General features: G+C 51.0%; 9 protein-coding genes across 9 annotated transcripts; 4 read left to right on the top strand and 5 right to left on the bottom strand.

The window, feature by feature from the left end:
* Nucleotides 1-48: 48 nt before the first annotated feature.
* On the top strand, nt 49-1764 carry JCM6883_007063 (cation:proton antiporter; the record flags this gene model as incomplete). Its single annotated transcript, XM_076629561.1, has 3 exons — nt 49-869; nt 930-1464; nt 1570-1764. The coding sequence occupies 3 exons, from the start codon at nt 49-51 to the stop codon at nt 1762-1764; spliced, it is 1551 nt and encodes a 516-aa protein (XP_076490683.1).
* A 1819-nt stretch (nt 1765-3583) lies between these two features.
* Nucleotides 3584-4718, top strand: JCM6883_007062 (uncharacterized protein; the record flags this gene model as incomplete). The annotated part of the gene is made up of 5 exons (XM_076629560.1): nt 3584-3910; nt 3972-4108; nt 4172-4283; nt 4351-4408; nt 4474-4718. 5 exons carry the CDS (start codon nt 3584-3586, stop codon nt 4716-4718), a joined length of 879 nt encoding a protein of 292 aa, XP_076490682.1.
* Nucleotides 4719-5194: 476 nt separating this feature from the next.
* Nucleotides 5195-6521, bottom strand: JCM6883_007061 (uncharacterized protein; the record flags this gene model as incomplete). Its single annotated transcript, XM_076629559.1, has 7 exons — nt 5195-5469; nt 5535-5641; nt 5704-5750; nt 5818-6064; nt 6143-6334; nt 6414-6442; nt 6501-6521. 7 exons carry the CDS (start codon nt 6519-6521, stop codon nt 5195-5197), a joined length of 918 nt encoding a protein of 305 aa, XP_076490681.1.
* A 1497-nt stretch (nt 6522-8018) lies between these two features.
* On the bottom strand, nt 8019-11621 carry JCM6883_007060 (ATP-dependent Clp protease ATP-binding subunit; the record flags this gene model as incomplete). The annotated part of the gene is made up of 12 exons (XM_076629558.1): nt 8019-8251; nt 8330-8638; nt 8722-8896; nt 8970-9275; nt 9345-9546; nt 9617-9954; nt 10020-10182; nt 10246-10350; nt 10424-10649; nt 10714-11074; nt 11153-11298; nt 11441-11621. The coding sequence occupies 12 exons, from the start codon at nt 11619-11621 to the stop codon at nt 8019-8021; spliced, it is 2745 nt and encodes a 914-aa protein (XP_076490680.1).
* A 303-nt stretch (nt 11622-11924) lies between these two features.
* On the bottom strand, nt 11925-15513 carry JCM6883_007059 (uncharacterized protein; the record flags this gene model as incomplete). The annotated part of the gene is made up of 6 exons (XM_076629557.1): nt 11925-13447; nt 13516-13812; nt 13877-14312; nt 14376-14477; nt 14540-14568; nt 14631-15513. 6 exons carry the CDS (start codon nt 15511-15513, stop codon nt 11925-11927), a joined length of 3270 nt encoding a protein of 1089 aa, XP_076490679.1.
* Nucleotides 15514-16197: 684 nt separating this feature from the next.
* On the bottom strand, nt 16198-18382 carry JCM6883_007058 (uncharacterized protein; the record flags this gene model as incomplete). The annotated part of the gene is made up of 4 exons (XM_076629556.1): nt 16198-17400; nt 17457-17939; nt 17997-18282; nt 18354-18382. 4 exons carry the CDS (start codon nt 18380-18382, stop codon nt 16198-16200), a joined length of 2001 nt encoding a protein of 666 aa, XP_076490678.1.
* Nucleotides 18383-18907: 525 nt separating this feature from the next.
* On the bottom strand, nt 18908-20550 carry JCM6883_007057 (uncharacterized protein; the record flags this gene model as incomplete). The annotated part of the gene is made up of 7 exons (XM_076629555.1): nt 18908-19080; nt 19192-19285; nt 19378-19485; nt 19553-19932; nt 20000-20074; nt 20182-20253; nt 20349-20550. The coding sequence occupies 7 exons, from the start codon at nt 20548-20550 to the stop codon at nt 18908-18910; spliced, it is 1104 nt and encodes a 367-aa protein (XP_076490677.1).
* A 376-nt stretch (nt 20551-20926) lies between these two features.
* JCM6883_007056 (uncharacterized protein) lies at nt 20927-22170 on the top strand (the record flags this gene model as incomplete). Its single annotated transcript, XM_076629554.1, has 2 exons — nt 20927-21097; nt 21226-22170. 2 exons carry the CDS (start codon nt 20927-20929, stop codon nt 22168-22170), a joined length of 1116 nt encoding a protein of 371 aa, XP_076490676.1.
* An 881-nt stretch (nt 22171-23051) lies between these two features.
* On the top strand, nt 23052-26121 carry JCM6883_007055 (uncharacterized protein; the record flags this gene model as incomplete). Its single annotated transcript, XM_076629553.1, has 2 exons — nt 23052-24990; nt 25058-26121. 2 exons carry the CDS (start codon nt 23052-23054, stop codon nt 26119-26121), a joined length of 3003 nt encoding a protein of 1000 aa, XP_076490675.1.
* Nucleotides 26122-27528: the final 1407 nt, after the last annotated feature.

Raw genomic sequence — 27528 nt, 5'->3', positions numbered from 1 at the left:
CCCCTCGAACTGACCCCGTGCTGAAGTCCTCCCGATCGAAATATATTCATGTCGTCTACCATGCTCCAACCATCCGACGCTCAAATCTCCTACCACGAACCCTCTCTCCCTTCCCTCCTAACGCTCCTCTCCTTCCTCTACCTCCTCAACATCTTCCGCTCCATCGCATCCTATCTCCTCAATGCCGGTCTCCTCGGTGAAATCGCAATCGGAATCATTTATGGACCCGTCGCGAAAATCCTGCCTCTCGAATGGGAACAAACTTTCCTCGTCCTCGGATACATCGGGCTCGTATTGATCGTGTTCGAAGGTGGATTGACGTTGGATGTGAAAGGGTTCCTACCGTTGCTGCCGATCGCGTTTGGATCGGCGTTAGTTGGGATTCTATTACCTCTCGCTTTCACTTTCGCTTTGTTTTCGGCACCGAGTTACGGTTATCCAACGATAGAAGCCTTCACGGCGGGTTCAGCACTCGCTTCCACTTCACTAGGGACGACTTTCTTCGTACTCAAGTCTGCTGCGGAAGGAGGAGGAGGAGGAGGAGGATCGGGAGGGAATTTAGAAGAAACTCGAATCGCGATGGTCCTGAAAGGTGCCGCTTTAATCGATGATATAGTCGCACTCGTTTTACTCTCCGTCATCTCGAGTCTCGGTGAAGGAGAAGGAGGAGGAACAGGTGGTGGTCTCGGTTGGACGATTGGGAGACCGATCGTAGCGAGTTTAGCAATGTGTCTGGTTACTCCGATCGTACTCGTCTTCGTACTGAAACCGTTATTCGGGATGAAATTGGTCAGGGGGTGGATGGAAAAAGGTGGGAAAGAAGTAAAGCTCGGATTAGGAGTTTTAGTTCTTTCAGCTTATCTCGCAATGTGCGTCTCTCACTCTCTCTCTCCTCAATCTGCACTCGCTCACACGTTCTCCCTCCTCAGTGCCTACTACGCCGGTACCACCGTCCTCCTCGGTTCCTTCCTAGCCGGTCTCACTCTTCCTTTCCTCTCCGCTCCATCTTCCTCCTCTTCTCCCTCTTTCCTCGATACCTATCAACTCTACATCGAACCCCTTCAGACATATATCCTCGTTCCCTTCTTCTTCGGCTCGATAGGGTATTCAATCCCGTTCCTGGAACTTTGGACAGGACAAATCGTCTGGAAGGGAATCGTGTATTCGATTTTAATGTTACTCGGGAAACTGCTGGTTGGAGGATGTATCGTTTTGAACGATCTCATACTCCCTCCGAAGGCCCCCACTGGAGGAGGGACGAAATCCGGGAAGGAGGAGGAAAAGAATAGCTCGACTTCGACTCCGACCAATACTCTCGCTGAACGAGGTTCTCACGATAAAGAATCCCTTCCTCTCTCGACACCATCATCGACGGAACGAACTCGTCGAGAAACCTTCATGAAAGAGACTCTCCCAGCTTCTGCATTCCTCGGAACCGCTCTGGTCGCACGGGGAGAAATCGGTGTACGTTTTTCTCTCTCTCTCTCTCTCTCTCCCTTCTCCCGTTTCCTTTCCCTTTCCTTCTCTGCCCTGAAATACCTCGCTGACGGTCTCTCGACTCGTCCGTAGATCCTCGTCCTTCAAGTCGCTTACAATTCCTCCTCGTCTTCATCCTCGAATTCGACCCGAGTATTGGGAACCGAAGCTTATCTAGTCTCGATTTGGGCCGTCACGATTTGTACGATTTTGGGACCGATTGGGTTTGGGAGATTGGTGAAGAGTCGATGGGGTAGGGAAGGGGTTATGAGGGGGAAATGGAATTGAATGCATCTGTCGCGTCGCGAGATCAGGAAAGACTGAGCCGGTGTTGATGAGGATCAAGTGGGATGGAACAAAGGATCACTTCGTCGCTCGTACGGCTGCTTGAAGCAAGAATCATAATTTATCGACATCAATTTTCATCCTCTCTACCATTCCTCAAACCTCCCCCTCTCCTTCTCCCTTCTTCTCCTTCGTTCCCTTCTCCTCTTCCCCAATTCCGACTTCTTATCGCTCTCATCACTACTACTCCCGCTCTCCTCATCGTCAGTACTCCAAACCTCCTCCCTTCGTCTTCCCCTCCCTTCTTCCTCCTCTTCTTCGTCTCGATGAGAAAGTTCAAGTAAGAACCCTTCTTGTAATTGAGTACCTCCTTGTGGTCCACCTACCCGATGTCCGAATCCATCAGTCAAGAGTCGCAGGGGAGAGAAGACAAGAGAGAGAGAGAGAGGTTTTTACGAGTGTAACGATAGAGAGGGAAGCCGAATGCGATATGGTACAATAAGACGAGTCTACCCACCCAATTCTCAGCGTCAGGATCCAATCTCGAGTGAGAGAGAGTCAGAGGGACTCGTACGCAGAAGATAAGATAATCACCCAATTCCTATTCCATCTTCCCACACACGCTTCCTCCGTCCCTCTTTTGACATTCACCAAACTATCCTCTCCTCTCACTTATCACTATCAGCAAACCTCGAGACAGGAGAGAGAAAGGAGAGGCTCGCAAGACGAACCAAAAATCGATAAAACTTTGTTTCTCCTGCAAAAGTACGTACAAAACGATCGCTAGGATCGCTTCTATCGTAGCTATCCACTTGTTCACCTCCTCAAGATCCACATCAATCAACGGCCACAAGAGTACGTCAGAAGGAGAGATGGAAAGGGGGAGGACGACGAACGGTAGAGATCAAACAGAGTAATCTGAGTAGTTTCGCATGAGGTGGGTAGGTATCTCGGGAAGGTTTCTGTCCGAAGAGGACTATACTGGCTGAAATCCTAACCCTCCCATTCTCCTGTGCGTCAGCGAGCGGAGGAGAAGAGGAGGAGGAAGAAGGGAAATGAGCTCGAACCATGAGGGAAGACACGCAAGACACCCTGCGACGAGAAGGAGGAACAGGATGGCGGTGACGGACGTTGCGAGATCGTTGAGGTTTGGAGGACCGGTCACGTAGAAAGCGATTACGAGACAAGCTGAGAGAAGAGGGCGAAAAGGGTGAGCCTGAGCTTGAAGCGACTCATTCGAGCTTGAGAGGAGGGAAACAGCTTACACCCGATACTCAGACAACCACCTCCGAGTAGTCCTACTATCGTATTGGTTCGTCGTAGCTTCCATAACGGATCTCGAATCACGAGAGGTTGTCGAGGAGATGGAACGGGTTCGATGGGGGAGAAGAAGGATGAACTTTCGTCGGAACTCGTTCGAGGTGGTTCCTCCGGTCTCTTTCGCGTAGACATCAGTGAGACTTGAGAGAAGAGAGGAAGGAGAGTTTGAAGGGTGCGAGCGAGCGAACAATCGAGCTCAAGCCCCTCTCCGAACGAGGTTCGAGGGTCCGGAATTTTTCCGCGGATTGGGGTTTTTCTTCGCTTCTCGTTTCGCTTTGTTCATTCTGGCTACTGTATGTTGAGAGAACGAGCGAGAGCAGAGGAGGGGACATCCAAAAGGCAACGTTAACGCGTACGAAGATCTCCGAAAACCACCCAAACTTGTCCCGATCACTCTTTTCCTCTCTGTTTCCCTTCACTTCACTCTATACTTTCCTTCCTTCAAATGCGTGCGACCTATTCACTCCCTTACTACCCACCCGGAATGACCCCTCGAACGACCATGATCAGCAGCACCGTGACTCCCGATCACAATTCTCTCAGCAGTCTTCCTTCAACATTCTCTACTCCTTCTCCCTCCTTCACTCCCACTCCCTTGAGTCGCCTTGATCCGAACCAGGAGCCCTTCATCCCTGGCTATGGGAGTATCATGTTAGGAGGGGAAGTGCATTGTCCTCACCAGCATAAGGAGAAAAGGAGAACGGGAACTTTGAATCGTTACGAACCTCCGGGCTCTCCCTCTCCTTCTTCGTTTGATTCGTCAGAGTCATCCTCGTCTTCGGTTGAATGGTCTAGAGGTGATTCTGGACTGTGCGATCATTGCGACTCCGTAAGTTAAACCGTCTCTTTCATGCAAGTCTGAAGTGACTAACTCGACTCTCTTCTTTTAGATCGCCAAATCTGAACTCGAACGGTTCTTCTCTACTCTCGCCGCTCTCAACTCCCAAGAGAGTACGGCGACGACGAAGAGGCCAGTTCAAAAGATTGATCCGATGTTGAGAATGAGCCAACAAGATCCTCCTCCTTGGTTCGCTTCTTTCTCTCTCCTTCCTCCTCTCTTCTTTCGCTGACTGGAAAGTCGAGTGAGTAGTAATACGTTCTACCTGAGAGGTAAATGCGCGACGGGGTCGAGATGTCGATACGGACACGATTACGAGTTGAACGTTGCTCAATTGGAAGAAATTCGCAGAGGTGCGAAATGGGTCAGCTTCACTTTCTCTCTTGTCCCTCTCTTCTCTGACTGACTCTCCTTCTTTGCGTCGTCTGTAGCACCCTTGTAGCGCAGTTCAACACGGATTAGAATGTCCTGACGGCGAATCGTGCATCTGTCAGTCTTCCCTCTCCCTTCTCTCTTTCCCTTCTCACTCATTCATTCCTTATCCCTCGGTATAGACGGTCACTCGTGTCCGAAAGGCCTCAACTGTCGTAAAGCCGACTGTGCCTTTGGGGCCGACATCAACGCGGAAATCATCGATTTGCACGGATTCTCCCCTGCCGTCCCTCTTCGAGAACTCGTTTACCCCGTCTCGACTCCTCCGATCGAGTATTACCCAGTTTACCTCACTGCACCTCCTCCGGCGATGACGACTATGAGGATCCCAGTCTTACCGACTTACGAGATTTTCTGGCCAAACTAAAGGAACAAAACCTCTCTTCTGTCACTCACTTTCTCTCTCTATTTCCACTCGTTTCTAGGATCTTGTTTTCTTTACTCCTTGTTGATTGTTTTACGCATTTTTCCTAACTTCACTTCTGACCTGCCTGCCTGCCTGCATCTCTCACTCGTTTCATCACTACTATCTCCGTCTCTCACGTTCTCCTGTTTTTACTCACCCATCGCAATCTGACTATTGGATTAGTTTTACAATACTCCCTCTCTCGTGAAGTCTTCAAGAGAGAGTAGGAACGAGATTTGCGATTGCGAAGAAGCTGAACGAGGTAAAACGAGGAAAGCGAGTAGGAAAAGAACAATCAACAAGACGAGAACAAAACCTTTGCCATCCAAACGGCGAGACTAGTCTGTTCGAAAAATCCAGTTAGCTCAGGAATGCATCGCCGGGAGACGAAGGAGCGAGCAACTTACAGAAACAGAGATAGAAAACAAAACCAATTTTCAATCGATGACTAACCACTCTTTCTCTTTCTTCACATCCTCCTTTTCTTTCTTGACCTTTTTGATCCCTTCCGTCTTGACTTGCACTTGTACTTGATCATCGTCTGAATCGTCAGAGAGAACGATAGCTCCATCTTTATCGATTTTCAGTTCCGAAGCAGGTTTGCGTTTCTTTCGATTGTCGTTCGTTTGAGTCGAGGAGGAAGTCGAGGCGACGGGAGGATCGTCTTCGATGGGAATGCGGGGTGTGACGATATCGTGTACTTCGAGAAGAGCTGCGACGGCGCAAACAAGAGTCAGCCTTCTAAAGATTTGAACAAAAAAAGAAAACTGGACGAACCTCGGGAACGATACTTGAATTCGAAGGTCGCAAAAGGCTGCGACACTGGATCGAAGTAGTGCATACGACGCTGACTACCGTACTCTACGTTTTTCGCTTGACCGAGTCTAAAACGACAGCTTCGTCGAATGAGCGATTGGCGAAGAAGAAGAACAATACCAACACTTACCCAACTTGATGGGAACAGGTCGCTTTTTTCGAACGTTCATCTATCGCCTGTTCATGAGAGATGGCGTGAATCAGGTTGAGAAAACGGAAAGATAACGGGAATGCAACGACTAACTCGATCGCTAGAGAACGCTTTGGGTTGAGAGTACACAGGATACACAGGTCCTAGGTCGGTTGCTCTACGGCATTTGACGTGAATCGATCCGAGGTTTTTCACGAACTCTTCATCGTTTGACGCGATTGCCGAAGCGTCCGTCAAATTGATTGTCGAGAATACGAGAGGTTGGACCGTGGTTGGACTGGTGCGAAGTCCTTTGAACACGGCAGATAGTCCTGGACAAGGACAAATGACACCTCCCATACTGTGTTTCATCGCGGAGACGAGTTTAGATTCTCAGAACGAGATCTTGATAGGTAGGCTCGAGAAAGTAAGGACTCACTCGGTTCCATCGACACGAGTCCAGAACGTCATGACGCAGGGCGAGTTATTGAGCATTTGACCTTGAGTCTTGAATTCTTTCCCTTCAATGCTTTCGATGTAGCAAGTCGCTTTGTTTCCTTCGAATTCGGGTTTATACATCTCGACATGTTTGTCGTCGATCAACACCGAGACCGAGAGACCCTTGAACGATCTAGTGGCAGCGGAGATTCAGAGTCAGCGAACGAGCAAGAGCTAGGGGAAAAGTATCGAAGTGAACAGAGCGTACAGACTCGTGAGAGGTTGTTCGGTAGAGTCGGACCTACGGAGGAAGAGAGTACGTCAGCTTCAGTCACACCCTTGCAGCCTCAGCGTCGCACGAATCCAGGCGAGTTGATCATGTTGAAGCATCCAAAAGAGGGGAAGAGGGAGAACTCACATGATGAACGTCCAAACGCGTCCTAGTCCAGATCAAAGGGTTCTTGGTCTTGCGATGTGGTTCTAAGGTCGATTAGCCGAGATGAAGTGAGAGGTAGAGAACAACTCTCGATGTCCATCAAACTTGTCTCTTTCTCTCCTCCTTCTCACCTCTGTCGAGCTCAAAACGCGCCTAGATCTCCCTATATGCACTTAGAATGAACCATTCACGCGGCAGTCGACCGGTCAAGGCCCAATCCGACTCTCCACCTCGATCTCCTTCGTTTCCTTCAACAACTTTCTCTGACGGGTCAATTCACGCCGTCCAGCGACGCCTAGTTCAGAGACGTTCCCGCAAGGATCACGGCGGACTCCAATGCAGCGCGCTTCGCTCAGGAACGACGATCTCTCCTCCTTCTCCGATTCCGAGTCGCACTCAGCCGACTGCTTCGAATCTCGCGCAGGTCGGCACGGGAGGACTCGAAAGATACGCGGATCAACCTGGATCATTTTACGTCTCAGAAAACCTAGTCGGATGAAGCGCAATGATGGAACCGAGGTCGAATGAACGAGAATTTGTGCGAGTGCGAAAACTGATTCGAGGTCAGTGAAAGTACTCTGCAACTTGACAACCTCGGACATGGTATCGAGATGGGTAAGAGTATGTTGTCGTCTCCTCATCATAAAGTTGCGAGACCTCATTAAATGACCGTTTTGCCTCGATCGTCTTTCGCAGACTTTTCTCCTCTCTCTTCGATCCTCCTCGCCCTCGCCAGCTCGTCCGACATCGGCATCCGAGGACACGCGAATCTTTCGTCATCTTGAACATCAGTCTCTATCTCACCTCGACGGCATCCCAATCGCTGACTCACTGAGGATTCGCGAGATTGCGGAATCGGTCAAAACTCCCCGGCTCCTGGTTGACGGCTTTCTCTTCAAACTAGCTTACAATCGCGGTTAGATATCCTCATCCTCTGCAATGTATCTCACTGTGACCTCCGCAACCCTGTACGAAAGTGAGAGTCGCCTTTGCAAGAGTCATGTCGAAACTCGCTCTCCACTAGAGGCAATGCCTCGAGCCTCATCGCGACGACGATTCAGCGACGTCAACTGGAGAGACGCTGCCATTATTGAGCGATCCCGAGGCGTAGACTTCAGCGTTCGAAGATGAGCTCAGCGCTCGAATCTCAAAGCTGCGACGAAACGAACGTTCGAATCTCGCTTCTCTCTTCAAGTCGTCTGTGGTCAGATAGAGAGCAAAACTGTTCCAGACAGATCAAAGCAAATCACAACGAGAGAGGCGCTACATAAATCTTGGGGGTTCAACCAAACAAAACAGAAACTGAGAGAGAGAGAGAAAGCTTCGAAACCAAAATCTACAATTTCTTCTTTTTATTCTTCGTCATGCCATCATTCTTCGATCTCTTGATTGGAGTCGAGGTCTCCACGCCCCCTGTCTCCTTTTGCGCTTGACCTTTACCTCAATCCAACTCTTCAACTTCGATCCCATCCTCGCCATCTCCCATCTCTTCGTCCGAATCTTGATCGTACTGAATTGAAGGTTCGTGGTTCGGAATGACGACTAGTCGATTCGCTTGAGGATCGAAATCGATGCGAGCCGTTTCTCCATCTCGAATCGATTCGTCGATGATGAATTTCGAGAGCGGATGAAGTAGTTCGTTTTGAATCGCACGGTTCAAAGGTCGAGCTCCATCTGCGCGCGGAGAGAGAAATGCGGAGTCAGTGAGAGAGCTCGAGAGAGTAGAGTTAGAGAGGGAGAGAGTGTACTCACAGGCAGGATGATAACCAACGGAAGCGAGGAAATCGAGAGCGGGTTTCGAAACGTCGAGCGTGATATCTTTTCCATTCGCGCGGAGACGTTTCTGCAACTCTTGAATGCGTACTTCGACGATCGAACGTACGTCGTGACGAGAGAGTCGGTTGTAGATGACGATCGAATCGATTCGGTTCAAGAATTCGGGAGGGAGATGAGCTCGAATCGCTCCCATGACGAGTTCCTTGGTTTCGGCAGGGACGGGAGCTCCATCATCGGGGAGTTCGTTGAGGTACGCAGAACCGAGGTTCGAAGTCATGATGATGACTGATTATAGAGAGAGACGGAGAATGAGTCAGTCAGTTCCTGTAACTCGATATTGAGAAGAGAACTCTGAAGTTGAAACTCACCCGTGTTCTTGAAGTTGATTATCCTACCCGCAGCATCTGTGGCGCGTCCGTCATCTAGGATCTGCAAGAATACTTGAACGAATTCCCTCGAAGCTTTCTCGAGCTCATCGACGAGAACGACCGAGTAAGGTTTCCTCCTGACGAATTCCGTCAACAATCCACCTTCATTGTACCCCTATAGACGATGACGGTGAGAGGTCAGTAACGACTAAGTACGAGAAAGAGATTGGCGAGGAAGAGAGACTTACGACGTAACCAGCTGGAGCACCCAACAATTTCGAAACGGTGTGTTTCTCAGAGTATTCACTCGCATCGATTCGGAGCATCGCGTCGGGACTGTCAAACAAGAACTTGGCGAGGGATTTCGCGAGTTGAGTTTTACCAGTTCCCGAAGGACCGCAGAACAAGAAGGAGGCGATGGGTCGATCGGCGTTTGACAATCCGGAACGGTTGAGTCGAATCGCGTTCGCGACAGCTTTCACGGCTTCGTCTTGCCCTACGACTTCTTTGCGGAGGGTCTTTTCCATCTTGAGGAGTTTCTCTTTCTCAGAGAGCTAGAACAGTTGAAAAGAATCAGTTCGGAGGAGTTCTTTCTGTTAACTCGACTAAACGAGACGACTCACCTTCATCGACGTGACCGGGATTCCACTCCATTGTGCGACGACGCTCGCGATGTGATCCGGCGTGACGACGTCTCCAGCCAATGCTTCAGTTCCGGAAGCTCTCAAAGCTTTGTCCTCTTCCTTTTTCGCTTCTTCGAGTTGAGCGAGTCGGTTGCGTAGGTCGGGTAGAGCTCCGTGAGTAATGTCGGCGGCCGTAGCGAGACTATCGGGAGAGAAGACAAGAGAGTCAGCAAACCGGGAAATCGAATGAGTTAAAGGAAGAGTAAACTCACTCGTAACGCCTTTCTGCATCAGCAGCCTTCGCCGTCAACTCGTCGATCCTCCTCTTGACGGTGTTGATCTCGTCCGTTTTCGATTTCTCGGCTTGGAATTTCGCCTTGATCGGAGCGAGTTGATCTTCGATTTGCGAGATCGAGCGTTTGACCTCTTCAATTTTCGCCTTCGCGACTTCGTCCTTCTTGTCTCGAGCGAGTTCAGAGTTGAGCGCGTGCAGTTCAATCTCGAGTTGAAGTTTTTGACGTTCGAGTTGATCGATTTCTTCGGGTTGAGATTCGCGAGCGATTCGAACGGCCGAAGCAGCTTCGTCGAGACAGTCAATGGCGGAATCGGGCTATCGAGTTCACGAGAGAGTGTCAGCTTAGTCAATAGTGGAGTATGAGAAAGAGAGAGACGTACGAGTTTGCGAGAAGTGAGATAACGATGAGCGAGAGTAGCGGCGGCGACGAGGGCGGAATCGAGAATCGTGACTCCGTGATGAACTTCGTAACGTTCTTTGATTCCACGGAGGATCGAGATCGCTTCGGGGACCGAGGGTTCGTTGACGATGACTTGTTGGAACCTGAAAGGGAAACGAGCGTTAGACACCATTTCGCTCGCTCGAGAAAGTTGATGAAAGACTCACCTTCGTTCGAAAGCGGCATCCTTTTCAATGTGTTGACGGTACTCGTTCAAAGTCGTCGCTCCGATCGTCCTCAATTTGCCACGAGCCAAAGCGGGTTTCAACAAACTGCAACGGGGATTCAATCGAGAAGTCAGCTCAATGACGAATCGATTCGTGAGAGAGGGAAGGGAGTACTCACTCTCCAGCTCCGATTCCAGTTCCACCTTGTCCCGCCATGACGGTGTGGATCTCGTCGATGAACAAAATTACTCCCGGTCCGTCTTCTCCAGCCTTTTCACATTCTTCCAAGACGGATTTGAGTCGTTCTTCGAATTGACCTTTGTAACTCGCTCCGGCCGTGAGCGCACCCATGTCGAGAGACCAGAGTCGTCCGAGGAGGTTCGGAGGGACATCTCGAGCGACGACTGAAAGAAAACACGAAATCGTCAGTCAAAACTCAAAGTGAGAAATGAGCGGAAAACAACTTACTCCTTTGCGCAAGTCCTTCTGCTACTGCCGTCTTACCTACTCCTGGTTCTCCGATCAAGACTGGGTTGTTCTTGGTCCTCCTCGACAAGATCCTGATGCATCGACGAATTTCGGCGTCCCTTCCAATGACCGGATCCAACTTTCCACTCTCCGCTTCGGCCGTCAAATCACGAGCGTACTTGGACAACGCATCGAAGCCCTCCTCCGCTCCTTTCGAGTTCACCTGTTTCCCACCTCGCAACTGTTGAGCCGCCATCTTGATTTGCTCAGGAGTGATTCCCGCTTCCTTGATGATTGTCGCAATCGAGTTGTCTTGGATCAACGCGAGGATCAAATGGTCTTGTGCGACGAAGGAATCATTCTGAGCACGAGTACGAGAGCGTCCGAGCGTCAGCAATCGTTTCTCTTTCACATTCCGAAGAGGTAAGGAGAGGCTCACCTTTTCCTTCATGATCTTTTCGGCTTCACGTAGAACTTTTGCCGTCGCTGGAGATAACGTTACATCTTCCGGAGGAGGGTCTTGAGCCGGGAGACGAACTATGAATTTCGACAATCCACGATTGATCAATTCGGGGTTTCCTCCAGCTGAATCAAGGTGAACGAAAAGAGTGTCAGTGACTGGATTTCGTGTTCGGGACGATCACAACAAGAAGTGGGGGAAAAGGGATCAAGATGAAGATGATGAAGGGAGGGAGAAGAGCATGAGAGGGAGAGGGTTCTGACTCACCTTTGTTGATGATGGAAGAGAAGAGAGTAGCTTGCGATTGACCAGTAGCATTCTGAGTCGGCGAGAGGAGCGCCGAAGCGAGGTGAGCTGGTGCGAGTTGAGAGTTTGATGATTCTTTCGCGAGGTTGATCGCGGTTTCGAGTGCTTTCGTAGTTGCTTCTGTATACTTTGATGGATCCATACTGTGTTGAAAAAGTTGAAGGAGAAGAGAAGAGAAGAGAAGAGAAGAGAGAGCGGAAACAGTGACGAAATCAACTTGAGCGCGTCTTGAACTTCCTTCTCGCAAGTTCCGGAAAATTCGAGTAGGCTCTCGCAAAGTCGCTTCTCTTCCTCTCTCTTCCCTCTTACTTCTTTCCGAAGCCTCGCGACCCTTGTTCAGAGCTCGATGAGGATGCAGTGCAACATGGCACCGACTCTGAGAGAGCGAGACGAGTCAAAGTAAAAGAATGATATTGTTGTTTTGCTGCTTCTATTCGTTCCATTTCTACAACAAGGTCACTAAGGAACTAAAGACATTCATCAACAACCTACTATCCAACGCTTCAAACAACGCCATCGTTTCGCCCGACAAGATGGGTAAACCAGGATCCAAACCCGCGGCGGTCGAAGCGCTCGGAGGTAACCTCTGTTTGACCGTTCCTCGTTCCGTCGGAATCGATTGAGCGGGTCGTACTCGAGGTTTCCCATCTTCGTCGACCCCGACGAACCCTTCTTCCTCTTCTTCCCATCCACTCATCGATAATCCCCACCAAGGTACTTGACTCGATTCCATTCCACTCGAATCTACGGTGACTCCTTCCAACGTGCTCAAGAGGTGTAATATCGAGATACACCTTTCAAGTAGAGGTTGGAATGTCGCGGCGGCGGTATCGGATGCTCCATTTCCACCGAGCCTGCGAACGACTCTCATCAAACTTCGAACGTAAGAAGGGTTCTTGCGTAATTCGAGTTTGAGTTCGGGAGGGGAGAGGAATGCGAGGTTGTACAACGACATGACGAGGTTGTTGACGTAGACGAGTCCAGATTCGTTCGTGAGGATTTGGAAATCGGCTTCGGAGACGGGAACGAGGCGAATGAGGGAGTCGAATAGTCGTTCGAGGATCGAAGAGGACGCGAGACGCGAGATGATGGAACGGTTTGAATCGAGAAGGGCGACTTGGGAGAACGCAGCGAGACCGAGGTCGACGTAGTGAGGGATTCGAACCGAGGAAGGTTGGGAAAGACGGCTCGCAGATCCGGGAGTTTGCGAGAGGTCAAAGTAGGTGTGAGAATGTCGATGAGCGTCGAGGAGGAAGAACGTAAAGAGGTCGAAGAGTGCTCGAGCAGTCGAAGTTTCGTGATCTTCTAATCGGAGTCGGATTCCGAAATTGACAACGAGTTCGAGAACGTCTTTCTTGAGTGCCATCGAGTCGAAGGGAGTCACTCGGACTCGCCAGTGAGGTGTCTTTTCCTCTTCCTCCTCCTTTTGTCTGAGTGGTAAATGAGCGATTCGAGCGAGAACTTTGAGGAGTTGTTGGTCGTCTCCCATCAATTGGGAGTTTTCTTCGGCGATAGAGAGGTTGCGAAGGATATTCGTTACAGATAGTAGGATATCGACAGGTTTGAGAGGGGTATGACCGAGATCGGCGAGTTCAGCGATTCGGTTTCTTTCGTGAGGATCGGGAGGGGAGATTTGTCCAGCTTCTTCTGTGATGAGCTGAAACAATTCTGAATATGTTGTCGGAGGAGATGGGTTGTTCTGCAGTGTCGGTTCTCGTTCCGGTCCGCGATTCGATTCGTCCTCCTCGTCTTCTTCGTCGTCGAAGCCGAAAGCGGTTTCCTCGAGCAAATCGACGAGCTCTTCGTACAGATTCCGACAACGAGAGAGGGGGAACGGGATCGTATTCGGCTCCTGAGGATACGTCCGAATTGACATCGAGATGAGAGTGAGCGAATTGAGAGCGAATGAGACTTCCGAGGCGAGTCGTGATCGGAGCCCCATGGTCAGAGAGTGTATATCGACGAGTCCTATTGAGTCACCGACTCTGGACGTCAGTCACAGGCCGAACCGGCGAGAGAAGGGAGGAAAAACGAACCGAGATCGTGAGCAGTCCTCGGTCGTTTCCGCCTCGCCGTCCGTTGCAACACTTCTTCCGTTCCAGCGAGATCGTACCCGGCGACAGCGTCTTGAGGTTTACTCATGGGAACGTATTCAATCTTTTGTCGTTTTCTTCTAGGCGGTTCACTTGTCGGTTCGGGAAGAGGTGAAGCAGACGGTTTTGCCGAGTTATTCGCGGTGAGAGGTCGAGGAGAAGCAGACAGAGTCGAGTCTGGTAAGACAGAGAGTTGACCTTTCGGAGTTGTCGCACCTCCATTCGCTGCGAAATCTTCAACTGTTCGGAAATTAGAGAGTAGATTCAGCGAAGAAGTTCTCGCTCGAGACTGAGCGGAACGCACCTTTGATCGAGCCACTCGAGGTTGTCTCTCCCACTGCCTTGCCTTTACCTTTGAGATCTCCCGTCGGAGCGATACTTTCTCTCCTCGACGAAGCGGTACTCGGTCGCTTCGGTTGCACGGGCGAAGGCATTTTAGCCTGAAACGGACTGAGGGTCGAAGCAGAGGACGTCGGTCGAGGAGATTGCGTCGAAACGGGCGCCGTCGAGTTCGACGTCGAAGGAGTAGGCAAATTGACTTGAGTTGCGAGAGGAGAAGCGAAAGAGGTAGAAGGTTGCGGCTGTAGTTGTGGAGGAGCCGCATTCGAGGGGGAAGCGACGTTGTTCGATTGCTGAGCGTTCGCGTTCTGGGCGGCAGCTGCAGCTCGAGCGGCTTGCATTCGTTCGAGTTGCATCTGAGCGACGTGTTGTTCGAAAGGATATAAAGCGGAACGATACGCCTACAATGCTCGGAACTTGCGTCAGGACCAGACTCTCGGAAGGAGGGAAGCGTCGTTACGTACAGCGGCGATTTGTTGAAGTCTTTGATCGGGATGATCGTCTGGTGTATTCGAGGGAAACCCTAGAGCAGTCGCGACAGCTCCCCATAGCCGCCTTGAGCTTGTCTGTATGCGAGAAATGATCGCTGTCAGCTCGGTCCGAGGGACGAGAAACCCTCGAGACTTACGTTGACGAATCCTCCGCTCGCGTTGACGGCTGAGAACGAAGCATTACATTAGCTTCAGAGCCTACGCGCGAAGGGACCAGAGAAGACACACCTGCATAGAACCTCGTCAAATCGAGCTGGCGGCCTTCAACTACCGGAGTCGTGACGGACGGGAGTCCTCGTTTCGCGCAGAAATCTCCGAGGAATTTCAAGAAACCGACTGTACTTTGCTGAGAAGGAGGGGGTTGTGATGGTCGAGGGTTGGATGCAGCGGGACTCGGCGCATTGAGGGGAGCGGGAGTGCCGTTCGAGAAAGGAGTTGGATTCGAAGGGGGAAGAGCTGTCGGAGGAGCAGAGGGAGGAGTCGCGGGTGAACCGGGAAGACCCAGTCCTAATTGAGCTTGCTGTTGAGCTTGGTGCATCCGTGTTCGAGCGATGAACTCGCGCATGGCGTGTTGCTGTAACGGCGTGAGAGTTGCGAAAAGTTGAGGATTCATCGCCTGAATGTTGACGCCTCTCAATACGCTCATGATTTCTGGTCCCGTCATTTGTCTTTGTTGATTCGGAGTCGGAGGTGCTCCTGGTTGAGAAGAGGGATAGGCGGATTGAGGGGGTAGTTGAGCAGAAGTCGAAGCGGGGGATTGCGAAGTATTCGAAAACTGTGCTTGATTCTGTCGAGCTTGAGCTAAGTGATGTTGACTCTGGGCGTACGCTTGAGCTTGTAACTGATAATTATTGCCCGGAGGAGGTAGAGGGTTGCTATGAGCGGAACGCTGTTGTTGAGCTGCGAGTTGTTGTTGGAACAGGCTCGCCGACGACAAGGACTGAGGTTCTTGTCCGCCGTTCTGAGAGTATCCATAGTTCGCGTATTGATTCGGCTGAACCGCGTACGGGTTGTGGTGGTCGTTGTTTTGAGAGGTCTCCCACTGTCCTCCTCCCCCTCCTCCTCCTCCTGCTCCCTGCTGCTGAGGATACATCGACTGATTGCTGTACATGTTCCTCGATGAGGTAGCTATAACGCGTTCATTCGAAACCGATCAGTCAACGATCAATAGCGATGATAGAGAGAGGAGGAGAGGACGCGACGACATACCTTGTAGAACTCGTTCCCTAGTACGCTAGCATGAGCTGGATCGCGTAGACTATCGTAGCTGAAGAGAGAGCTGGGTTCCGATCAGGAAGTGGGGGTTGAGCGCGAACGAGATAACGAGGGAGGAGGAGGAAGGGTAGTCGGAGAAGTGGAAATGTCTGTCAGCATGTCCAGGTTGATGCGAGCTCGTGAAGAAGCAAGATATTGCAAGCAGCAAACTCACTTGGAAAGAGAGATCTGTCTCTCGCTGTGGAGCCGAGACGAAGGAACGCTCAAACAAAAAAACGAGGGGAAGTACTTTGCATTGTTTTTGGCTGAAGATCGAGATCACACATTTCACTCGTGTAATACAGTGCACGAAGGGAGACATACGGAAGATCTTCTGACAACGAGCAACCGCCAGGAAACGTCGCGGAGAAAGCAAGAAAAAGCAAATTCGACGTTCTCCGGATACGAATGCCGAAGAAAAAGCCTCGAGCGAGTGCGAGTCATGGGAACCGCGGGTGTGGGTTGGCTGGTTCAAGTGCTCTCGATTCGGTAAGCACATCGCTTGGTAGGAAGGCAGATCCAGAGGAGAGCTTTGATCAGTTCACTCTTCTTCTTTTTGCATCTGTTGCTTTCGATATGCCTCCCACCTCTTCTTCCCTTGTTCAAGTAACTCGTCCCTCCGTGATGACTCCGAGTCTATCTTTGGCGGCGGCGTCGTCGTACCCAAATCCGCGTCGAAGATATTTGCCGGTTTCGCGATTGAAGCTTGGCCAAGCTCAACTCCGTCGAGTCCCTTCTCCTTGTCCTCCTGTCTCCCTTCACTTCGTACTGGCATCGACATACCCCCGTTCGTGGCCGGTAGGTGGTCCATCGCCCCGTGAGTCCGACTGACCTGAATTTCCGGCGCCGTCGAGCTTACTCCATCCATCTTCCCCGCTTGAGCTTCAAGCCCCTCGTAATCGTGTACAACCCCTCCAGTTTGACTCAACCTCGCCGCCAACCAAACCGTCGAACCTTTCCCCGTCGGCAATCCCGCCTCAACCAACAGATTCCGACAATCTCTCGCCAACCTACTCGGCCACCAATCGTCCATCAACGGCGACGAGTCCCAAGCCGATAATCGAGACGAACGACGCCTTTGGGCAGAAGAATGAGTGAGAGGAGTCCTATCGGAAAGGGATTCGGTCGATTTCTTCTCGAGACTATCCATCAATCGAGACGTTGTCGTGTTCGGGAACGCGAGTGGACCGTATTGACCGTTCGTGAGACATCGTTGAGCGTCTGGAACGAGTTCGACGAGTTCTCGAACGAGGAGACGGAGTTCGTCGAGGAGGGCCGTTTTCGATTGAGTACTCCGGGCTGGTGAGATCGACGGTGTCCCGTTTGAGTCTTCAGTAGGAAGAGATGTCGTTGTCGGAGGAGTTGAACGAGATACGGGAGAGAAAGCTTGTTCCGAGGGTGAAGGAGAGGAGAAGAGAGTGATACAGTGATCCAAGGCGTCGACGAGCTCCAACAGCAGTTGTACTTCGGTGTGAAGGTGCGCACCTGAACCGGCGAGCGATCGAGCGAGTCGTTTTCGCAGAGGGGCGAGAGGATTCACCGTTCCGACAGTTCCGCTTCGAGAGATCGCTCCCGAGCTCGTGAGACGTGTAGGCGGTGCCTTCGAGGGTGATTGTGAAGTCGAAGGGAAGGAGTAGCTCGAGAGCTGGGAGAGATAGGCTGGAACTGGTCGAGCGAGCGGCTGATGAACGTAACTGTTTGCGACGACCGGCGGCCAAGAGTCACCACTTCGAGAGTCGGCACTCTGCGAGCGGAGTGTCAGCTTAGGGCTGTACGAGAAAGAGAAAGATGTGAGCTTACCCCTCGCCTGTGAACTTGACCTGTAGCTCCCGTCGATTCAAACTCTCTCATCCATCCGCTGTCGCTCGTCCACGTAGATCCGGTTCTCTGCCTCGGTTTCGGCGGGTACGAATGAACCGAAGAAGCATCATCGGAGTAACATGATCCCCTCGAGGAAGTGAATTCTGCCAAATGAACTCTCGAGGACGAGCTCGCAGGGTACCGATTCGACTGGCTATCTGTTCCCGGGTTCGAGCTCGTATCGTCTCCCCCTGTTCCCCGGGTGGGATGCCTCAAGAGCGGCATCGAGCTCGTACTGAGGTCTCCGATCGTGTGGGCGTAGCAAGAAGAAGCGATTGAATACCGTTGTCGACTCGTTGAGGCAACGTACATTCCCATGGGAGAGGTCGGAGATTGTGACATGGATGAAGTGGAGATGACAGAATTACGTCGAGCGTAGTTAAAATCGGAAGGAATTTCGTTCGTCGTCGTCGAAATTATAGACTTTTGAGGCAAAGAGTCAGCGAGACATGACGGCAAGAGGTACAGATGACTACTCACAGCTCGGTGGTCTGTCGTACCCGTTGAAGGACTCCTCAAAGGGTCGTCGAACGGACTTCCTTCCTCCTCAGCTTCAAATTTCGTCAATCCTGGCGACACTTCCCTTGACCCGTCGTTCTCTCGCTTCGCCTCGTTGTCACTTTCCCAGCTCGTCGTTCTCGTGAGCGTAGGAGGTGCGGTAGGGAGAGAAGCGGAACCAGCGCTTCTGGGTCCTGTCCTGCGCGGCGAGTCGAGGGGTCCTAGGGACAGAGAGTGTAGCGCAGCGGAAGGAGGCGATATCGTGGAACTACATCGGAGTGTGGGTTGTCAGCAGGTGAGATCGTGGGGCAGAGAAGAGAACAAAGAGATGTAACTCACGGAGGACCTGAAGCCGCTGTTCGCCTCATTCTAGTCCCTCACGATGCAAGGGAGTGGTACAAATCAAGATACGGGCGTGGGCGGAAGGCGGAGGCGCGAGAAGAGGCGGAGAAGAAGCAGATGTTGAATGAGAGTGAGGAGAGTCTGCTCGATGCGAGTCCGCGGCTCTTTCCGCTCTCTAAGGTTCATCGTCGAGAAACGTTCTCTTGCGACCGTTGGCCAAGCCGACACAAGCAGGAAGAAGGACGAAGATTCAGCGTCGCGAACGAAAAGACAACTTTGAATCGTCGGCCCGGGCTTGCTCACTCCCTCTCCTCGCTCGAGAGGCCGGGGTATGATCACTAGATATTCCAACACAAATGACGAGATGGATGAATAAAAGACAAGATGGGGGGTATACCTCTAAGCTAAAAGAAGGATAAACTAGGGGTGAATGGGGGAAAGAATGAAAATAACGAATAATGGACCGCGGTGGGAAGAACGCTATGTACGGAGGTGTTGTCATCGGGAAGTGATCACGAGGGAGTTGATCACCGAAGGTTCGAAGGCGGAATTCATGACTCCGTGTACTCGCCGTGCTTTTTCTCCGTAAACCGGTCCATCAAGTCTTTTGTGAATTCGTAGGCCCCGAATTGAACGCTCATCGCCGGTGCACACTTGCACAGGTTCGGTACGATTCCTCTGTATAATCCTTTCAGGCCTTCTCGTTGAACGATAGTTTTGATAGCTAGAAGGCGGAAATGAAGAAACGGTCAGTACCTCAACCTCGAACGGCAGGGAAGAGTCTTTCCACAACAAGGCGGAGAAGATTCAGGTCGATAGAGGTAGAGAAACGTACCGTTCCAGGACCCCGTGTACTGGTAACCCAGAGCATCCGATTTTAAACCGACCATTTGCATCCGCCGTCTCAATAAATCCATAGGATAAGTCATCTGCCGTATTGTGGACTCTATCATCAGTACAGATCCTTGCAATCGCGACGGATACTACAAGCAAGAAGTGACAAAAGAGAGAGAAAGCTCACTGTTTGCGAAAAAGCTCCCGCGATTGCTCCACAAGCCAAGTTCCCCGGTGTATGAGGTTCGTTCCCAGTTAACCTTGTCCATTGTTGCTTTAACAATTCGTAAGAAGCCTAAAAGAGTCGCAATATTCCGTATTAGGTCTTTGATCCTCAAAACGGCGAGTGACGAAAGACATACGAAATTGAAAGCACAATAGGGTGCGACTCCCATCGAAGTCGGTACCAAACCTCTATACAATGCCCTGATTCCTCCTTCTTCGCGATAAACTTTTAAAGTCATTTTCCAAATCCCAGTACTTTTCCCATCTCTCCTCCCTTCCTTCATCCCCAAACTCGCGCTCTCGACGCTCAAACGACTCCTGACCAAATCTAGAGGATACGTAGAAACGACCGCTGCCATTCCTGCTAAAGCACCCGCGAATAATCGACGAGGAGTATCCATTTTGTGATCCGAAGAAGTCGAGATTAATCCAGATTTGAAGAATTCGTAGGAGGAGAATTGGACGGCTGAATAAGGAGCGATTCGTATCACGTTGATACCGTTCCCTGCCATGTAACCTTGAAGAACGAAACAACTCTGACTCAGCTTTGTCTTCAAACTGAAGAGAGTTCGGTTCGAGTTTACCTCTCAAACCTTCCTCTTTCCACATCTTTGTCAAGCCATGTATAACTCCTTTGTATTGAGCTGAAGAACCTTGAACTGTGTATGTAACGTCGTTCGAAATCGGAATGAAACGAAGGGATTCAGCTTGCGAAGTGTGGGGAGCGAGCAAAGTTCGAAACGAGGAGAAGAACTTCTTGACTTACCTTGTAAGATGATCTTGAGTCGTTCGAGAGGAGATACTACTGTTCTTGATGCTGCACCTGCGACGGCTCCAGCTGATCGAAACGCATTACGAAACGAGTCAAAAAGAAAGGGTCGTGTGAGCCGCGGAAGATCACTCGTCAAATGAAACGCAGAGGGCTGAACTGACCTAGGAAAGCACTAGCTGGAGGTAATGGAAACAACGGTTGATCTTGTGGGGAAGGAGATCTCTGCACGAAGAGAGGCCGAGAAGTTGAACTTGGTGAAGTTGAGCGATGAAAACTGAGGGGTTTTGGTGTCGAGGTGGGAAGTAGAGAGGTCGTTCGAGCTACTCGAGCTTCTTGTTCTATTGGGAGGGTAGAGGAACTCATCGGAGCTGCATGAGGGAGAGAGCGAGAGGGCCCGTCGGAAACTGGAGGGAGGGTAAAAGATGGGGAAGAAGTCGAGACGGGTCGGGCGGCTGGAGAGTCCGTAGAGTCAAGGAACGTATAGCGACGGTTGAAAGAGCGCAGGTAAGGTTGGTGAGGGAGCAGGAGAAGCGAAAGGAAGCCGGTCAATTTTCGAGAAAATATTCACTCATCAGTCGTTCGACCTCTCTGTACCGGTCAGTACTAGCCCATACGAGCTTGTTGAAACCTTCAAGAGCGCTCTGTGGGTAGAGCAGAATTTTCCGAAAACAGTGACATCGATATCCAGTTCTCTCGCTTCCGCTCTTCCTTCAACTCTCCAACTCGTCGTCTCCATTCGATGAGTTTCGACTACTCTTCAACAACTGCACCAATCTCACTCCGCCCCTTGAACCGAACTCGTCGTCGTTCCTCATCTCTGTCAGCGATCTACTCCTCGCCTGAACTAGAAAGTTCTCCTCAACTCAGAGTCGATCGCAAGCATTCGAAGCGGAGCAGAGTCACCCGTAATGTGAGTACCACTACACTCGCTGCCTACTGAAGTTCGAGCGCAAGACTGACTGGAAAGGCTTGTCTTTATTTCCTCCAACCTTGGGTCCGCATTCATTCACTCCCCTCCTTCTCCTCTGATTCGGATAGCCTCCTTCACCCTTGAAACATTCACAACATGCGGTAGTACCAACCACAATACACCGAGCCGGAAACTCTGAGTTCACCCCACTCGCCCTCACTTCAAACTCTCCCTTCTCCTGTTCAGCCTTCGACTTCTCCCTCCCTTCCACCTCGAGCAAATCCTTCTCTACTCCCCCAACGGCCCTCCCCCGAATCCCTCGAACTCGAACCACTTCTTCCCCATCTCATTCATCCGTCTCTCCTCCCTCAACAACTCCCTACGAATCGACTACTTTCGTCGACCTATCCTTCTCTTCCTCACACTCGCATTCCCCCTTCTCGTCGTCAAGCTCGAGTCCTCCCTCCCCTCCTTCTGCGGCGACTTCACCTCCTTCTCCCCCGAATTTCGGATTCCTCCTCTCCACCGCGAGGAAATTACCTCTATCGGAACCTGAACCTGAAGCATCATTCGAGATCAGCGAGGATGATGAATCGGAAGTACTAGGCGACGAGCACTCGATGAAATGTGATGAGGATCAAGGAGAGGGAGAGACTGAATTGAAGGAAGCCGAGAGGTTGTATCATGTTGCGTTTGAACAATTGAGGAGAACGACGAGGGAAGATGAAGAGAGCTTCGTGGATCGGATGAGGAGGTGGGAGGAATCGGAACATCAGCAGTCGAAGGAGGATGAACGGATACCGGAAACTGCTAGAGAGGAGGAGGAGGAAGACCTGCAAGAAGCGGACGACGAGGAAGATCAAGATGATTTAGAGTTCAAGGTCGACGTCGATATCGATCTAGACATTGAGCTTCTCGGGGGAACGAAGCAGAAGCAGGAAGCGAGGGTGACGGAATTCGAATTGGACGAATTGACTCGGAGGATGAAGAGTGGTGCGTGCGAGTTGGAAGACTATGGTTTAGTACGACAAGCACAAGCTTCGGCTCGACGTCGAACTCAGGTTGCGCGGTGAAAGGCCGTCTCAAAGGTGGAATTAGGTTCAGTTCTTCGATTTTCATTGTGTATTTAGGTTTCTTTCTCTCTTGTCCTTTTGGGGCCGTATCACTTGACATTTCTTTCCACATCTTACTCTTACTATCCTGTTTACTATCGCTCCCCCAGACCCTCTTGTACCTAGTGCTTTATCGCTCCGTCTCTCTCTGTCGTTCTTACTTTTGTCCTGTCTCATTCGAATTGTATCTCGCTCGCGTTTTTCACCTGTATTCTCGAACAATGCCACGATACCACCAGTAAGGGGAGAGAGACAGAAAGGAGGTCTACAGTATCACTCCAAGTGTTTCTGCGAGGCTCTAATGAGCAACGTCCTGCGTTTCTTCCGCGCTCGGCACTCCTTCTTCGTTCCTTTACATTACTCTCTCGCCAGTCAGCCAACACATACGAGAACTCGCGCGTCGACTCTAGGAACTGCGGCAACGGTTTCAGCGCGCTCGTACTTATCTCCCTCTCTCCGAACTCCTCGCCTCGCCTCGTTCTCTCCTCTCAAAACTCCCGATTCTCCGATCCGAACGTTCGCGTGTCCATAGATTCCGACTTGGTACATAGACAGCGGCTTACCCGAACTTGGAGCACCGGAGCTATTCAAGACGGGACAGGGAGCGCGCAGACAAGTTGTGATCAGATCAAAGGGCGAGACAATCATCAACTCCACACACGCTGGATCCCTTCACGGCAAAGGTTGTACAGGCTGTGAGTGCTCGACATCCTCATTCAGGTCAGTGCCAAGGAGGTTGAGCTAATTAGTGATCGACTGGTTTCTCCTGCTCCTCTCTCCTGTCTTCTCGGAGCTCAGTGACCCAGTCCATTCGTTTCCCAACACTCTCCACAGAGACAGAGATGACATTCAATCCATCGACCTCGACCTTCAGGACGGAAGAATTACGTTCGGCACTCCCACGACTGACGGATTCTCCTCCTTCTTCCCCTCCTTCTACGACTGCTCCATTCGTTCTAACTTCCTCGCCTAAACGTATTCGCTCGAGTCCTCCTCGGGTTGATCTACCTCGATTCGAACCAACATGGAAAGAAGCAGAAGATGAAGGGATGACAATTAAAGAGAAACCGATCTTATTCATTCAACCCGCTTCTCCCGCCATGTCTGATCCGACTTCTCCTCCTCCCCGATCACCTATGAATGCGACGTTCTCTTCCTCTCCAACTGTGCGGAGTTCATCAACTCCATTTCCTCTCCCGATTCCCTCTACTTCGAATTCTCCCGTCTCGTCCCCAATACGTTCGCACAGTACACCGTTTCCATCCATCGGAGGAGGTCCCTCTTCCCCTATACAGCCTTTAGCAGGAGGAGGACTCGCCGCCCGTAGAGCTGCGAAATTGGGCAAGAAACGATTATCCCTCATCGTACCGACCTCTTCTCATCCAATCTCGAAATCCCTCTTATCCCCCACTACTCCATCTCATCTCTCAACTTCCATCACATCGACCTCCAACGATTCTCCTGAATCCACTGCGTCTTCTTCGTTATTAGAAGCAGCGGAAACTCGATCGCTCCCTCCTTCACCGATCTCGTTAGTGACGTTCATTGGGACGGAAGGAGCGGAACAACCCGATAGGACGATCGGGAGGTTAATGTTGAAACAACAGGCGGATGAAATGAGGGAACAAATGAGAGGTGGGAGAGGGATGAAGAGGAGGACGAGTATTCCGAGATTGAATTTAGCTGCTGCCGCTTCGAGTTCGGCTCCGATGAGTTCAAATCCGAGTATGGCATTGAATACGGTAGCAGGAGGAGGAGGTAAGGAGAAGGTTAAACCGAGTTTGTCGTTAGGAAAAGGAGGGAATACTTCAGCCGTTCAATTCTTGAGAAGAGATGCGAATGAGGAGACAGATCCCGGAGGAGGAGGAGCCGAGGTTGAAGAGTTCCCGTATGCGTTGGGACCTAGGGAGATTTTACCAGGGATTTGGTTGGGGAGCGAACAGAACGCGAAGGATCCGAGAGTATTGAAGGATTGGGAGTTCGGATTCGTGTTGAACGTTGCGAAGGAGGTTGATTGTCCGTGGGTCGATGAGGAAGTCGAACCGGAGCTTGGAGAGGAGGAGAAGGAGACGGAGAAGGGTAAAGAGACGGTTTCACCACCTCGGAAACATAAACATCGAAGAACAAAGACTCAAGCGGCGATAGATGTTCGGAACGATAAATCGAGTAACTTGACCGAATCTCGACCAGTTCGACCTCCGTTCATTCGACCTACAGCCTCGACTCCGAACCTTCAATCCGTTTTCAAATCCTCCTCGAATTCGACAGCACCTCCCGTTCCTCCAGTTCCGAAAGTACCTCTTCCTTCGAGTTCAGACGCAAGCGAAGAAATGCTACGGTCTCTCTCCTCGAGCCCACCTAATTCAGTTCCTCGACGAAGTCCTCCCCGAGTTCGCCTCCATCCTCATTCGAATAAAGTTCCTCCTACTCCCGCCTCTTCCTCTCAACCTCCATCTTCCCTCCCACCCTCTACCTGTCGCTCGAAAGGAGTCGTCCGATTCCCCACGAATCGCCAGACCGGTCGACCGTCAATCGAATACCTCTGGTTAAAATGGGGACACGACGAAGCCGACTTGGTCGAAGCGCAGAAATTCCAATCGGCGTTCGATTTCCTCGATGAAGCGAGGGATCGAGGCGAGAAAGTATTGGTTCATTGTCAATGTGGAGTTTCGAGGTCGGCGACGGTCGTGATTGCGTATTGTATGAGGGAAGCGGCGAAAGCGTTGGAGGAAGGAAGGGATGCGAAAGAGTTATCGGGTTGTACTGGGATGCACGATACCTGTCAGTTGATCGTCTCTTTCATCTCTTGATGAACCAAGCTGATGTATCGGGTCGTGGTGCTTGACAGATTCATTCGTAAAAGAAAAGAGTGAATGGGTCGGACCGAATCTCGGACTCGTCTTTCAGCTCGTAGCGTACGAACGAACTCTCCGAGGAGACTCGAACGACCCGGCCGACGAAGAAGAAAACGGATACCCTCATTACCCTCCCGAGCCCGTCTCTTCCGCTCCAAGCGTCGACTCTCGGTTCCCGACTTATCACCCTTATACGCCTACCTCGCTCGATGGTTCTACTTCACGGTCTCAGTTCTCGACTCCTGATCTCAACCTACCTCTCTCGCCGACGTTCAGCAGCGGAACTCAACCGTCTTCCGTTACTTCGACTCCTATCTCGATTCAACTCTCGAATGGTGTTCTGAATCCTCAGATCGCGACACCGGGAGATCAAGTCGATTCGAGCTTCGAGAGCGTGCGAGGAAAGCATGGATCGTCGAAAACTCTGAAAGGAGAACCGGCAGTTTTCGTTCTTTCACCTCCTCCCGTTCCACCTACCACATCCGAGCGAACTCTGCGGGACGATCTCGTCTCCCCTACGGTCTCGAACTATCCTTCTTCTGCCTCGCTTCCTTCCCCTCTCGAACTACCGACGAAAGGAAGAACAACTCGACGACCTCCTCCGATCTCCCTCAACGGTCAATCTCTCGCTGCCCACTCCCTCGTCCCTTCTCCAACCACTTTCGCGACACCACCAGCCTCTGCTCATACTTCAATGACTCCTTCCCTATCACTCCCGACTCTAACGACGACCGGTCTCTCAACTCCTCCTTCTTCTTCTCTCGCTCGATCCCCTTCCGGCGTTCTATCCCCCGATTCAGCGATCACGACCTCCTCCGATAGTGGAGGTAGCACGACTAGCGGGAACTCTACCACGACGGCGACGGCGACGCCAGGTTCTTCGACAGTGAAGAAATTCGGAGCTCAAAGTAAGAGTGAAAGGAGGGCTAGTCATCGACGGGTCTTTTCAGAGACGATTCAAGTCCCGTCGACACTCATCAAACCGAGTTGGTCGACTCATTCGCTGCATTCAGCTGGGAACTCGAACTCGAATTCGGCGGCGGGTCAAGAGGAATGAGGAGACGTCACTTTCCAACCGTGATTCCACCTTACCTTATCTCTCCTGCTCCTTTCACCATTCGCTCCTCATGGACACTTTTGTAACCATCCTCCCTTCCATTCGGAGCTTACCTTACCTCTCTTTCTTTTCTTTTCTTTCACTACTGTTTACAGTGATAACGACTCACAACTTGTCTTAGCATCTTTTTCCTCCTCTTTCACGTCCTCTTTTCATTCTGTCGTTCTGTTCTTTTTGCTTCCTTTTCGCTGGTCGAAAGGGGAGACAGGTTTGGACTGCATCTTTCTCGCGTGACTCTCGCAGAGAGAACCATCACCATTCTCATTGCTTTCCGCTCGCTCGGGAGCGTTACATCGGAGAGATCAGCGAAGAGCTTGCTAGTGATCGAGGTACGAACGACAATGAGGCGAGCGGGCTTTCTCGAGAGACAGAAAGACGAAACAAAACTGGGCCACGAGCACATAAGATGACGAAGAGACGAGTATTCGATGACAAAGTGGTTACAGACCACACAGCAGTAGATATTAGGGCAAAGTAGAAAGAATATTAGAGCTACAAAGAGAGAGGAAGGAAGAACCTCGCGAGACAAATCCTCTCGACAACCCCAACTCCTCGCTTTCGTCCATCTCCCGACGACATCTCCGCCAACCCCCAAATCCCGAATTACTTAACGATCCCACCCTGTTCCAATCTACTCATCAAACCACTGAAAAAGAACAAAACCCACCCTTCACCCTTTTCAAAAAAGAAACGACTGTATCATCTTATTCCAACTTCTCTTTTCGTCACCAGATTCCTGATCCTCTAGAGAGAAGAAGCCTTGTCTGTCAAACTCTACAACCTCTGACCTTCAGTCAACTCCCTCGAAAAGAATTCCCACCCGACTCGGAACTCCATCGTGTATCAAAAGTTTCGTACCCATTCTATTTTCGACTCCCACCACTCTACTACTACGCACGCCCGATGCCCAAAGAGAAACTCTCATTCACCCAGTACCACGAAGAAGAAGAGCCGAACGGCAGACCAGACGAAAGGAGGAAAAGCGAACACTTTTTCCAAGAGGATCAACCGACGTTTAAAATCGGGATGCGCTAACCTCGGAACAAGTATTACCTTCCTCCCTGCGTCTGGACTATCGGACAAGTCTTCCACATCGTGACGTTGAGTAAATTCGAGTAATCATCGGAGAGGGTGCGTTTGGATCGTCGTAAAGAAGTGGGAGGGAAAAGAGAACGGGGAAAACTTTTGCGATGGAGTCGCGAAAGGGCGGGGTTTCGAGGGCTGAAGAGAAGAAGGTTGAAGTGTGATCGGGACAAGGTTCCCCTATCTGACGGCAGAAGAGAGAGCTGGTGACGTTGAAAGAAAAATGTGAACAGATGAAAAGAATCGTTTCCTTTATGAAAAGGT

The sequence above is a fragment of the Sporobolomyces salmoneus genome (assembly GCF_050403485.1).
Source record: "Sporobolomyces salmoneus JCM6883 DNA, S_salmoneus_JCM6883_v1_ctg5, whole genome shotgun sequence".
NCBI classification, from domain to species: Eukaryota; Fungi; Basidiomycota; class Microbotryomycetes; order Sporidiobolales; family Sporidiobolaceae; genus Sporobolomyces; species Sporobolomyces salmoneus.
Note: the sequence above shows the minus strand (reverse complement) of the source record. Positions and strands in the feature narration are given on the sequence as shown.